Consider the following 12,767-nt stretch of genomic DNA (forward strand, 5'->3'; position numbering starts at 1 on the left):
CAGGACACAGCCTATACTGCCTGGAGTACTGTAAGGTCAGAACAAGGCAGCCAGCTCCCAAGTGAAGCAAACAAGGACTTCTTGGAACTTTGGAAATGTTTAAACTACGAAATTAGTTTCATTTCCTTGGGGCAGTTACTTCCTAAATAAAAGGTACTCTTTAGTCCAATATTTACTAAAGAAGGATTAGTGGGCCACCAACATCTTCTTTCTTTCTTTATTTTATTTTTTTATTTTTAATAATTTTATTTTTAATGGCGTGACATCAATAAATCAGGAAACATATATTCAAAGATAACAAGTCCAGGTTATCTTGTCGTTCACTTATGTTGCATACCCATCACCCAAAGTCAGATTGTCCTCTGTCACCTTCTATCTAGTTTTCTCTGTGCCCTTCCCCCTCCCCCTTTCCCTCTCCCTCTCCCCCCCCAACCACCACACTCTTATCAATGTCTCTTAGTTTCACTTTTATGTCCCACCTACGTATGGAATAATGCAGTTCCTGGTTTTTTCTGATTTACTTATTTCACTTTGTATCATGTTATCAAGATCCCACCATTTTGCTGTAAATGATCCAATGTCATCATTTCTTATGGCTGAATAGTATTCCATAGTGAATATGTGCCACATCTTCTTTATCCAGTCATCTATTGACGGGCTTTTTGGTTGTTTCCATGTCCTGGCCACTGTGAACAATGCTGCAATGAACATGGGGCTGCATGTGTCTTTATGAATCAATGTCTCTGACTTTTGGAGGTATACACCCAGTAGAGGGATTGCTGGGACATAAGGTAATTCTATTCTCAGTTTTTTGAGGAACCACCATACTTTCTTCCATAATGGTTGTACTACTTTACATTCCTACCAACAGTGGATGAGGGTTCCCTTTTCTTCACAGCCTCTCCAACATTTGCTATTACCTGTCTTGTTATTAATAGCTAATCTAACAGGTGTGAGGTGGTATCTCATTGCAGTTTTGATTTGCATTTCTCTAATAACTAACGAAGATAAGCGTCTTTTCATATATCTGATGGCCATTTGTATTTCTTCCTGGGAGAAGTATCTGTTCATGTCCTCGTCCCATTTTTTTTATTGGATTGTTGTTGAGTTTTTTGAGTTCTTTGTATATTTTGGATATTAGGCCCTTATCTGAGCTGTCGTTTGAAAATATCATTTCCCATTTAGTTCGCTGTCTGTTAATTTAGTTATCAGTTTCTGTTGCTGAGCAAAAACTTTTTAGTCTGATGTAGTCCCATTCATTATTTTTTGCCGTCACTTCTCTTGCCATTGGAGTCAAATTCATAAAATGCTCTTTAAAACCCAGGTCCATGAGTTTAGTCCCTATGTCTTCTTCTATGTACTTAATTGTTTCAGGTCTTATGTTTAGATCTTTGATCCATTTTGAGTTAATTTTAGTACACAGGGATAGACTGTAGTCCAGTTTCATTCTTTTGCAAGTGGCTTTCCAGTTTTCTTTCTTTTCTCCTGTGTTTCTTTTCAACGGTGTGTTGTTGGCACCTTTATCAAAAATTATTTGACTATATATATGTGGTTTTATTTCTGGGTCTTCTATTCTCTTCCACTGGTCTGAGTGTCTATTTTTCTGCCAATACCATGCTGTTTTGATTGTCATGGCCCTATAATATAGTTTGAAGTCAGGTATTGTAATGCCCCCAGCTTCATTCTTTTCTTTAGGATTGCTTTGGCTATTCGAAGTTTTTTATAGTTCCATATAAATCTGATGACTTTTTGCTCCATTTCTTTAAAAAATGTCATTGGAATTTTGATGGGAATTGCATTAAATTTGTATATTACTTTCGGTAATATGGCCATCTTGACTATATTTATTCTTACTAACCAAGAACAAGGTATATTCTTCCATCTCATTATATCTTTTTCGATTTCCCTTAAAAATGGTTTATAGTTTTCATTATATAAGTCCTTTACATTCTTTGTTATGTTTATTCCTAAGTATTTTATTTTTTTTTGTTGCAATTGTGAAGGGGATTATTCTTTTGAGTTTGTTCTCAAATGTTTCATTGTTGGCATATAGAAAGGCTATTGACTACTGTATGTTAATTTTGTATCCTGTGGCCTTACTGTATTGGCTTATTGTTTCTAGTAGTCTTTTTGTGGATTCTTTGGGGTTTTCGATGTATAGGATCATATCATCTACAAAAAGTGATACCTTTACTTCTTCTTTTCCGATATGGATGCCTTTTATTTCTTTGTCTTGTCTAATAGCTCTGGCTAGAAACTCTAGTACCACATTAAATAAGAGTGGAGAGAGTGGACAACCCTGTCTTGTTCCTGATTTAAGGGGGAAAGCCTTCAGTTTAGTGCCATTTAATATGATGTTAGCTGATGGTTTTTCATATATGGCCTTTATCATGTTGAGATATTTTCCTTCTATACCCATTTTGTTGAACGTCTTAAACATAAAATTGTATTGTATTTTATCAAATGCCTTTTCTGCGTCTATTGATAAGGTCATGGGGTTTTTGTTCTTTGTTTTGTTGATATGGTGTATTACGTTAACTGTTTTACTATGTTGAACCATCCTTCAGATTCTGGGATGAATCCCACTTGATCATGATGTATTATGTATTTAATATGTTGTTGTATTCGATTTGCTAGTATTAATATTTTGTTTATTATTTTAGCATCTGTATTCATTGGAGATATTGGTCTGTAGTTTTCTTTTTTTTGTGCCATCCTTGCCTGGTTTTGGTATGAGGGTTATGTTGGCCCCATAAAATGTGTTTGGAAGTATTGCTTCTTCAATTTTTTGGAAGACTTTGAGTAGAATAGGAACCAAGTCTTCTTTGAATGTTTGAGAAAATTCGCTGGTATAGCCATCAGGGCCTGGACCTTATTTTGGGGAGGCTTTTAATGGTTTTTTCAATTTCTTCTCTACTAATAGGCCTGTTTAGGCTTTCTGCTTCTTGACTCAGTCTAGGAAGGTTGTATTGTTCTAGGAATTTATCCATTTCTTCTAGGTTGTTGAATTTAGTGGCATAAAGTTTTTCATAGTATTCTACAATAACTCTTTGTATATCTACGGTGTCTGTGGTGATTTCTCCTCTTTCATTTTGGATTTTGTTTATATGACTTCTTTCTCTTTTTTCCTTGGTAAATCTTGCCAAGGGCTTGTCAATTTTGTTGATCTTTTCAAAGAACAAGCTCCTTGTTCTATTAATTTCTTCTATAGTTTTTCTGTTCTCTATTTCATTTATTTCTGCTCTGATTTTTATTATTTCCTTTCTTCGGCTGGTTTTGGGTTGTTTTTGTTCTTCTATTTCTAGTTCTTTAAGATGTGAAGTTAAGTGGTTCACTTGGGCTTTCTCTTGTTTATTCATATATGCCTGAAGTGATATGAACTTCCCTCTTATCACTGCTTTTGCTGCATCCCATAGATTCTGATATGTGGTATTGTCATTCTCATTAGTCTGTATATATCTTTTGATCTCTGCATTTATTTGACCCATTCATTTCTTAAAAATATGTTGTTTAGTTTCCACATTTTTGTGGGGTTTTTTTCCTCTTTTTTGCAGTTGAATTCTAGTTTCAAGGCTTTATGATCAGAAAATATGCTTGGTACAACTTCGATTTTTCTGAATTGGCTGATGTTGTGTTTGTGGCCCAACATATGGTCAATTCTTGAGAATGATCCATGTACACTGGAGAAAAATGTATACTCAGTCACCTTGGGATGAAATGTCCTGTAGATGTCTATCATATCCAGGTGCTCTAGTGTTTTGTTTAAGGCCACTATATTTTTGCTGATTCTCTGTTTGGATGACCGATCTAGAGCCGTAAGCGGTGTATTGAGGTCTCCAACTATGATTGTATTTTTGTCAGTTTTTGTTTTAAGGTCAATAAGTAGCTGTCTTATATATTTTGGTGCTCATTGGTTTGGTGCATATATATTAAGAATTGTTATGTCTTCTTGATTCAGTGTCCCCTTAGCCATTATGAAATGGCCATTTTTGTCTCTGAGTACTTTTCCTGTCTTGTAGTCAGCATTATCAGACATGAGTATTGCTACGCCTGCTTTTTTTTGGATGTTATTTGCTTGGAGTATTGTTTTCCAGCCTTTCACTTTGAATTTGTTTTTATCCTTGTTTCTTAGATAAGTTTCCTGTAGGCAGCATACAGTTGGATTTTCTTTTATAATCCATTCTGCTACTCTACGCCTTTTTATTGGTGAGTTTAATCCATTTACATTTAGTGTAATTATTGACACTTGTGACTTCCCTATTGCCATTTTATAGATTGCTTTCTGTTAGTTTTGTGTCTTGTTTGATCCTTCTCTTTCGTTTTTCTATCTTTTGTTTTTATTTGGTTTTATTCCATACATCTTTCCTCTGTTGCTATCTTTTTTATCTCATGTGCTTCTGTGGTGGTTTTTTCAATGGTGGTTACCTTTAAGTAATGAAAAGGGTTCCTACCCTGTTCATTGTAGCGCACTATTTTGTGAGTACTTTTGCACTCCATTGTTCTTTGCTACTGTTAATCTCCATCCTCTCCTTCCCTTTCTTTTTGTTGTTGTCAAAGTTTAAATTTGGTTTTACTGTGTTCTTCTTGGAGCTTTTACTTGTGGCTTTGTTGGTTTTTTTTTTGTTCTTTGTATCTGATTGGAGAACCCCTTTTAGTAATTCCTGGAGTGGGGGTTTTCTGATGATAAATTCCCTCATCTTTTCTGTATCTGTGAATGTTTTTATTTCTCCTTCATATTTGAAGGATAGCTTTGATGGGTATAGTATTCATGGCTGAAAGTTCCTTTCTTTCAGGACTTTAAATATTGGGGCCCAATCTCTTCTAGCTTGTAGAGTTTCTGCTGAGAAATCTGATGATAATCTAATGGGCCTTCCTTTATATGTTGTATTCTTCTTTTCCCTGGCTGCCTTGAGAATTTTTTCTTTGCCGTTGGTTTGTGCCAATTTCATTATGATATGCCTTGGAGTAGGTTTGTTGGCATTAAGAAAACTCGGAGTTCTGTTTGGTTCTTGAATTTGAGGCTTTAGTTCTTTCCACAGGCTTGGGAAGTTCTCATCTATTATTTGTTTGAGTATGTTCTCCATTCCATTTTCTCTCTCTTCTCCCTCTGATATACCTATTATTCTTATGTTATTCTTTCTGATGGAGTCAGATAATTCTTGTAGGGCTATCTCATTTTTTTAAATTTTTGAGTCTGTTTCTTCTTCTCTCTGTTGTGCCTCAAGTTGCTTGTCTTCTATTTCACTAATCCTCTCTTCTATCTGGCCTGTTCTATTAACTAAGCTTGTTACCTCATTTTTCAGCTTGTGAATTGAGTTTTTCATCTGTTTATTTTGTTTTTATAGATTCAATTTCCTTGGAAATATATTCTTTGTGTTCGTCGAGTTGTTTTCTGAGCTCCCTAAATTGCCTTTCTGTGTTTTCTTGTATATCTCGGAGGATTTTTAGGATTTCTATCTTGAATTCTCTGTCATTTAACTCCAAGGTTTCCAATATATTAAATTTTTTCTCCATAGATTTTTCCTCATCTATCTGTGTTACCTCTCTTTCTTTTGTATCCATGATATTCGATTTTCTCTTCCTTAATGGCATCTGAGGGTGGTTTTGTTGATAGTATTAATGAGATTTAATAAAGTTAAAAAAAATAAAAAATCGAAGATTTAAAAAAAATTAATAATGAAATAAAGAAAAATTAAATGAAATAAATTTTTTTTTAAAAAAGGAAATTATTCCCCCCCCTCTTTTTTTCCTCTCCTCTCCTCTCACCTCTTTCTTGAGAAAATCTTGTGGTGAACTGTGAATTATATTGTACTAAATAGAACAAACAATGCCTGTAATGGAGGGCCTGAATTGGGGAGAAGTAATAAAGGGGCCAAAAAAAAAAAAAAAAAAGAGAGAAATAAAAGGGTATATGAACGCACAAAAAGCAAATAAGAAAAAAATTTGGGTCAAGATAAAATGATTTGCTTTTAGGTGTTGGTTGACTAAGAGTTATGATGAGAGGAATAAGACGGAAACAGGAAAACAGGGGGACAAATTAAAAAATTATTATTGTATTTAGTGGAACAAGAACTAGATAAAATGGAGAGCCAGGGATGGGAGCACTGCTAGTGTGTTAAAAAGGTGAAGTAAAAACCCCCCAAAATGCCACAAATATAAGATTGAGTCCCAGATAAGATATTGTTCGTTATTGAGGTTTGAATGAGAGGAGACGTAAAGGAGAAAGGAAGAAACTAATATAGAGGGAGAAAAGAGAGAGAGAAAAGAGGGAACCACTAAAAGAAGAAAAAAGAGAGGAGAGAGAGAGAGAGAGAGTTAAGGGTTTTGGAGTGCAACTCTCATAGAGAGAAAGGAAGAGGAAAGAAAAGATAATGGGAGATGTAACACTTATGGGTAGTGTAGTTCAAGGAGAGGAGAGAGTAAGACCGTCAGAGAGTTAAACGACCAAATTGGAGGAGGAAAAAAAAAATCAAGAGTGAAGATAAGAGAAACAAACGAACAAATATAATAAAATGGGATAGGCTATAAAGTCTGCGTATTATTCTTGATTTTGAGAGGTTATCTTCTTGCTTTTCCTTTTCTCTCCCTCTTCCTGGTCGGTGACTCTGTACCTCGGGTTCTGCCCCTTTGGCACGCTCAGGTAGAGGTTTGCAGTTGATAAGTCTCTATGGCGATGTCGTGTATTGCGCTTTAGTCTCGTTGGCAGTCGAGGCTCATTAGCATTTATAGGCTCCTCCAGTGAGAGAGTCCGTGTTCCTGGAGCCTTTCTCCTAGTCTTTCCTTCCTCAATTGTTAGCCTCATAATCCAGCTATGGGGTTGCTGCTGCCTCTGCCAGGATAGTAAGAGGCTCAAAGAGCTGGCAACTCCCCACTCTATTCCCACTCAGCACAGGGCTCTGGGTGAGGCTCAGTCAGAGCTGCTAGCATAATCAGGTGGGGCTTCCGCCCACTCAAAGACCTCTGGCTCTGCCACTCTGTGGGATAACACGGGCGCGCACTGCCAAGGCACTTGGAGGAATCTCTCGCCCACTATCTGAGCGCACAGACCAGGATATCCGGCCAGCCACCTCACCCTCTGAGTGAAACCCCCGCCCGCACAGAAAAGTTCCAGCGTTGGAAGTGGCTCTTGCTATGTCTCCGAGCTCAGCTTTTTTAAGGCGCTGGGGCAGCCCGAGATTCCGCTTTTGGCCCACACAAAGGCCCCTGACTCTTCCCCTCTGTGGCATAACACGGGCGGGCACTGCCGAGGCACTCGGAGGAATCTCTCGCCCACTATCTGCGTGCACAGACCAGGATATCAGGCCGGCCGCCTCACCTTCTGAGTGAAACCCCCACCTGCACAGAAAAGTTCTGGTGTTGGAATTGGCTCTTGCTCCATCCCCGTGCGCGGCTTTCCCAGGGTGCTGGGGTGGTCCGAAGATTCTGTCTTCGTCCCACACAAAGGCCTCTGACTCTGCCCCTCTGAGGGGTAACACGGGCGCCCACTCCTGAGTGAATCCCCCTCCCGCACGGAAAAGTTCCAGTGTTAAAATTGGCTCTCACTCCCTCCCCGTGTGCAGCTCCCTGGGGCAGCCCGGAGATTCCGCTTTCGGCTCACACAAAGGCCTCTGACTCTGCCTCTCTGTGGGATAACACGGGCGCCCACTCCCGGGGCTTTGGAAGAATTCTCTCGCTCACTATCTGTGTGCGCCGACCCGGAGATCAGGGAAAATGGGTGCCCCGCTTGTCTTTCTTTGTCTGGGTTTGGCGCGAGTGTTAGCTTGTATTGCCTGGGTTGCGACAGGAACAGTTTTTCCTCGGTTTGGATCTCTGTGCCACAGCCTGGTTCGGCAGTTTGTGCCGCAGCCTGGATCTATTCACCCCTTTTGCCCGCCTTAGTTTCTATATTCTCAGTTCCCAGTGAAAGCCGCCCTGTTTAGGTCAGTGAGGAAGGCGGAGTATTTCTTACTCCCTATTTCCTTCGGGGTTTGATTATATTTTTAGCCAATTTTTCGCTCGACCATACCTTCGGGTGTATTGCAAAACATCTGGAGGCTCCAAGGATAGGTTTTTCTGTTTCTGGTTGAAGATCTTATTGAGTTTTGGGGGAGATTTATTGGTATCGCTTCCTATCGCGCCATTACTCTGACGTCACTCTCTGCCACCAACATCTTAATCATTTAAAGTGCTAGCAGAAGTGCAGATTCCAGAGCCCCATCTCCAATCTGATACCTTACATCTGTTGTGGAATCCAGAAATCTGCGTTTTTATGTACACAACACACATTTGAGATTACTCTTTTGTACCCTGATCCACAAAGTGCTGTAAGTGGAAATATGGGGGGAAGGAGTACCATTTCAAGTAAAACTTTCAAAGTTACTGGCCTAGCGTGCGGAGGACCCGGGTTCGATTCCCGGCCAGGGCACATAGGAGAAGCGCCCATTTGCTTCTCCACCCCTCCGCCGCGCTTTCCTCTCTGTCTCTCTCTTCCCCTTCCGCAGCCAAGGCTCCATTGGAGCAAAGATGGCCCGGGTGCTGGGGATGGCTCTGTGGCCTCTGCCCCAGGCGCTAGAGTGGCTCTGGTTGCAACATGGCGACGCCCAGGATGGGCAGAGCATCGCCCCCTGGTGGGCAGAGCGTCGCCCCCTGGTGGGCGTGCTGGGTGGATCCCGGTCGGGCGCATGCGGGAGTCTGTCAGACTGTCTCTCCCTGTTTCCAGCTTCAGAAAAATGAAAAAAAAAAACAAAACAAAAACTTTCAAAGTTACTAGCTGTTTAAAATGGTTCTAAATATGATTTTTATTAGAGAAAGCTAAAAAAAAGTGACGAGAAATGGATATAGATTATTCCTGTATAATACACATATTTTCCTATAAATACATTTTAGGGCCCTGGCCGGTTGGCTCAGCGGTAGAGCGTCGGCCTGGCGTACAGAAGTCGCGGGTTCGATTCCCAGCCAGGGCACACAGGAGAAGCTCCCATCTGCTTCTCCACCCCTCCCCCTCTCCTTCCTCTCTGTCTCTCTCTTCCCCTCCCGCAGCCAAGGCTCCATTCGAGCAAAGATGGCCCGGGCGGTGGGGATGGCTCCTTGGCCTCTGCCCCAGGCGCTAGAGTGGCTCTGTTGCAACAGAGCATCGCCCCCTGGTGGGCGTGTCAGGTGGATCCCGGTCGGGCGCATGCGGGAGGGAGTCTGTCTGACTGTCTCTCCCCGTTTCCAGCTTCAGAAAAATACAAAAAAAAGAAAATACATTTTAGCTTAAATCTGCATTTCCCTAAGGACTAATAATGTTGAACATCTTTTCCTTTTTTATTGTCCAATAAAATACTCATGCTGCCTCCAAAATAGTTCACCACCCATGAAGTCTATGGTAGACGATCACAGTCTCACACAGCATCAGGGTGGTTAACTCTTTCGAGGACTGGCACAAAATTTCTGGTGGACTGCCACCGGACCACAAACAGGTGGCTGAAAAACACTGTTCTAAGTGACAACTCAGCTGAGGTCCAGGTAACAAGCTGGCATTGACATGACAGCAATCATATCATACCTCTAGCTCTGGAGTCATCCCAGCTGAGGCTCAGATCACCATGGAACACAGGCAAGCTGCCTCTGCTGTGCTCTAAGTTCCTGACCTGCAGAACCTGGCATCACAGTAAGATGATTTCTACGCCAGTAAGTTTTTCATTACTGTAAATTCATTAGAGAGATGTAGATATCAGGGAAGTGAAGAGCAGGGAGGCAGAAAGGTCAACTTCCGCATGCGTCTGACTGGGATCTACCCAGCATGCCCACTAGGGGGCGATGCTCTGCCCATCTGGGGCGTTGCTCTGTTGCAACTGGAGCCATTCTAGTGCCTGAGGCAGAGGCCATGGAGCTGTCCTCAGCCCCTGGGCCAATGTAGCCTTGTCTGCATGAGGAGAGGAGAGAGAGAGTGAGAGAAATGAGAGGGGGAGGGGCAGGGAAGCAGATGGTTGCTTCTTCTGTGTGCCCTGGTTGGGAATTGAACCCGGGACTTCCACACATCGGGCTGACGCTCTACTACTGAGCCAGGGCCCAGGGGAGCTTTTCTTAACACTAACTTTGCTATAGATGGGTCACAGAGTTCTAGGATTCTTAGATGGTCCAGCCAAGGTGGCATCAGGCTAGACTTCCAGGGGTCTAGAAACAATCTACCCCAGAGTCAAAAGTATCTGGGGAGAGGCTAAAGATGGAAGGGGGCATTAGGTTTATAATCATAGTAGCAGAGAAGTCTATGCCTTACTGTTGGCGGTGGACATGTCCTTTGGGCAGCATTCACGAGCAGGGCAGGTCCCAAGAGTCACATAAAATATTAGGGGAAGGACAGAGCAATAGGGAAGTAGAAACATTTAACTTCAGATATGAAGGAGCAGAACAAAAAACAGCAATTACTGAAGGAGTTTCATTAATATATATTTATAAAGTTAAGTTTTAGCTGTCCTACTCTTAATTTGAATACTTGTTACTTCTGTCTCAAAATAAGTTTCTGTTGATGCTGTCTGAATTTCACTAGTGTGAGAATAATCCTGGGTGTACTTGAGCATTAAGGATTTCTAATTCACAGAAAGCTCTCCAAAAACCAGATGCAGGCCCTTACTGGATATGAAAAGGAATTAGGCAGTATCATTCTTTATATTATCTTCATAATAGATGTGAGAAGCTACAAAAATACCAAAAATTTTGAGGTGTGAAAGGCATCTTCAAATTCACACGCATGAATATTGTCTCATAGTACCTGAGGGTCAAACACTCTTTTAGACACAAGACTGGGTTTCACTGCTCCCAGTTTCCCTTCGGGGCCTGCAGGCATACCGACCTCAGGTGAGACTGAAGGCAGCAATGGTCAGTCTGCAAAAGTCAGGGAGAGCCCCAAGAGAAGTCAAAAGGGAGTTACAAAGTTGATCCCCTTACAAAGCCAGGAAGTTTCAGCTATGAGTAAGAGCCCTTCATACAGGGTGCTATACAATGCATCACATGCAAATTCAGACTAAAACCTGGTTTTTCCATACACAATACTTGAAATACATTATTTAATGTAGTTTATAACATGTTCTTACCTCTTCATTAAAAAAGTATGGGGAAAGAGAAGGGGAAAGAGAAGGGGAACATTGCAGGAATCCCCCAGAAGAAACTGAGTATTTAGTATTTTACTAAATCTACAGAATTTTATATAATATCTATATATATATTCCTTCTTTACCTTTTTTGTTGATAAGAACTGAATCCAAGCGTTGTCTCAGTCTGTGAAAGGAAGAAAACAATAAAAGTACTAAACATCTTTATACTACAGACATACAAAATATCCAAAATATTTTGTTATAATTTCAACTTTGATTTTATGTTCACTTGAATTTCCAGGTTAAACTGATCCCCAAATCATGAGATGATTTGTCACATTATATAGAGGTAGCCACTGCTTTTCCTAAGTTCGCATCACACCACTTTACTTCAAAAGAGGCCTATATTAAGCCTATTTTCACTAACCGAAACAACCCAAAGAGGATTTCTGCTTTTACGAAAAAGGGTGAAAGCTAAACTAGAGCTCAGAGTTCACTCGGCAGCAGCTGTTACAGAGGCGGGGCGCTCCAGCAGTAAGAGCGGCCCACCAAGCTCCTTCCCTGTAACCGCCCTCTGCATCTTAGCATCCAGCCCAGAGCCCTGACTACGTGTGGGAGCACCTGGGCCTTATCACCATTTATTTTGTGCATCCGTTACCAAGCTGTGTCCTAGAGCAGTGGTCCCCAACCCCTGGGCCGCGGACCGGTACTGGTCCGTGGGCCATTTGGTACCGGTCCACAGAGAAAGAATAAATAACTTACATTATTTCCGTTTTATTTATATTTAAGTCTGAATGATGTTTTATTTTTAAAAATGACCAGATTCCCTCTGTTACATCTGTCTAAGACTCACTCTTGATGCTTGTTGAGTTCATGTGATACATTTATCCATCCCACCCTAAAGGCCGGTCTGTGAAAATATTTTCTGAGTCCATGGCCCAAAAAAGGTTGGGGACCACTGTCCTAGAGTATCAAAAAAGCCTAAGAGAGCTTGTAAGGGTGTTACACTTCACCATAAAAGTGGACATAATGAAGCATTTTGATCATAATGAATAAAATAAAGACATTATGCCTGTTGTACATTTTGGATCTAGAAACATAAAATTTTGCTTCTCCCCTGTACACCATTTCAGCTTATGAAAGGTTGCACAGAGGCCCTGGCAGTTAACTCAGTGGATAGAGCCTGGCGTGCAGATCTCCCAGGTTCAATCCCCCGTCAAGGCACACAGGAGAAGTGACCATCTCCTTCTCTGCCCCTCCTTTTCCTCCTTCTCTCTCTTCCCCTACTGCAGCCAGTGGCTCAATTGGTTCAATCATCGCACCTGGGCACAGAGGATAACAGTTGGTTCGAGTGCTGGCCTCACGTGCTAAGGATGGTTTAGTTGATTCAAGCATTGGCCCCAGATGGGGTTGAGGGGTGGATCACGGTTGGGCACATGCAGGAAGGAGTCTATCTCAATATCTTTCCTCCTTTCACTTAAAAAAAACAAACAAAAAAGGCTGCATAGAAATGTCTGCTTTCAGGTAGTAGGGGAACCTATTAATTCAAATGCAAGAATTATTTGGATTACATTTTAACACACATGCTAATAATACAAAGTAACGTTACTGATTTTTAAAAGTTTGCCAGACCAACACCTCCTATGAGAAGAGTTCTCTTCACAACCACTTTGTGAGGCTCCATGTGCCTCTCACTGTTCACTGCTCACTACT

General features: G+C 41.1%; 1 protein-coding gene across 1 annotated transcript in view; it reads right to left on the minus strand.

Moving 5' to 3' along the window:
- Positions 1–12,767, minus strand: part of TMEM131 (transmembrane protein 131) — a 259,254-nt gene that overhangs the window by 158,871 nt on the left and 87,616 nt on the right. The window contains exon 3 of the mRNA XM_066267786.1: positions 11,198–11,238. Within this exon, the coding sequence (XP_066123883.1) occupies positions 11,198–11,238 (41 nt within the window). The remainder of the gene's footprint in view (positions 1–11,197; positions 11,239–12,767) is intronic.

The sequence above is a fragment of the Saccopteryx bilineata genome, chromosome 3 (genome assembly GCF_036850765.1).
Source record: "Saccopteryx bilineata isolate mSacBil1 chromosome 3, mSacBil1_pri_phased_curated, whole genome shotgun sequence".
Lineage (NCBI taxonomy): Eukaryota > Metazoa > Chordata > Mammalia > Chiroptera > Emballonuridae > Saccopteryx > Saccopteryx bilineata.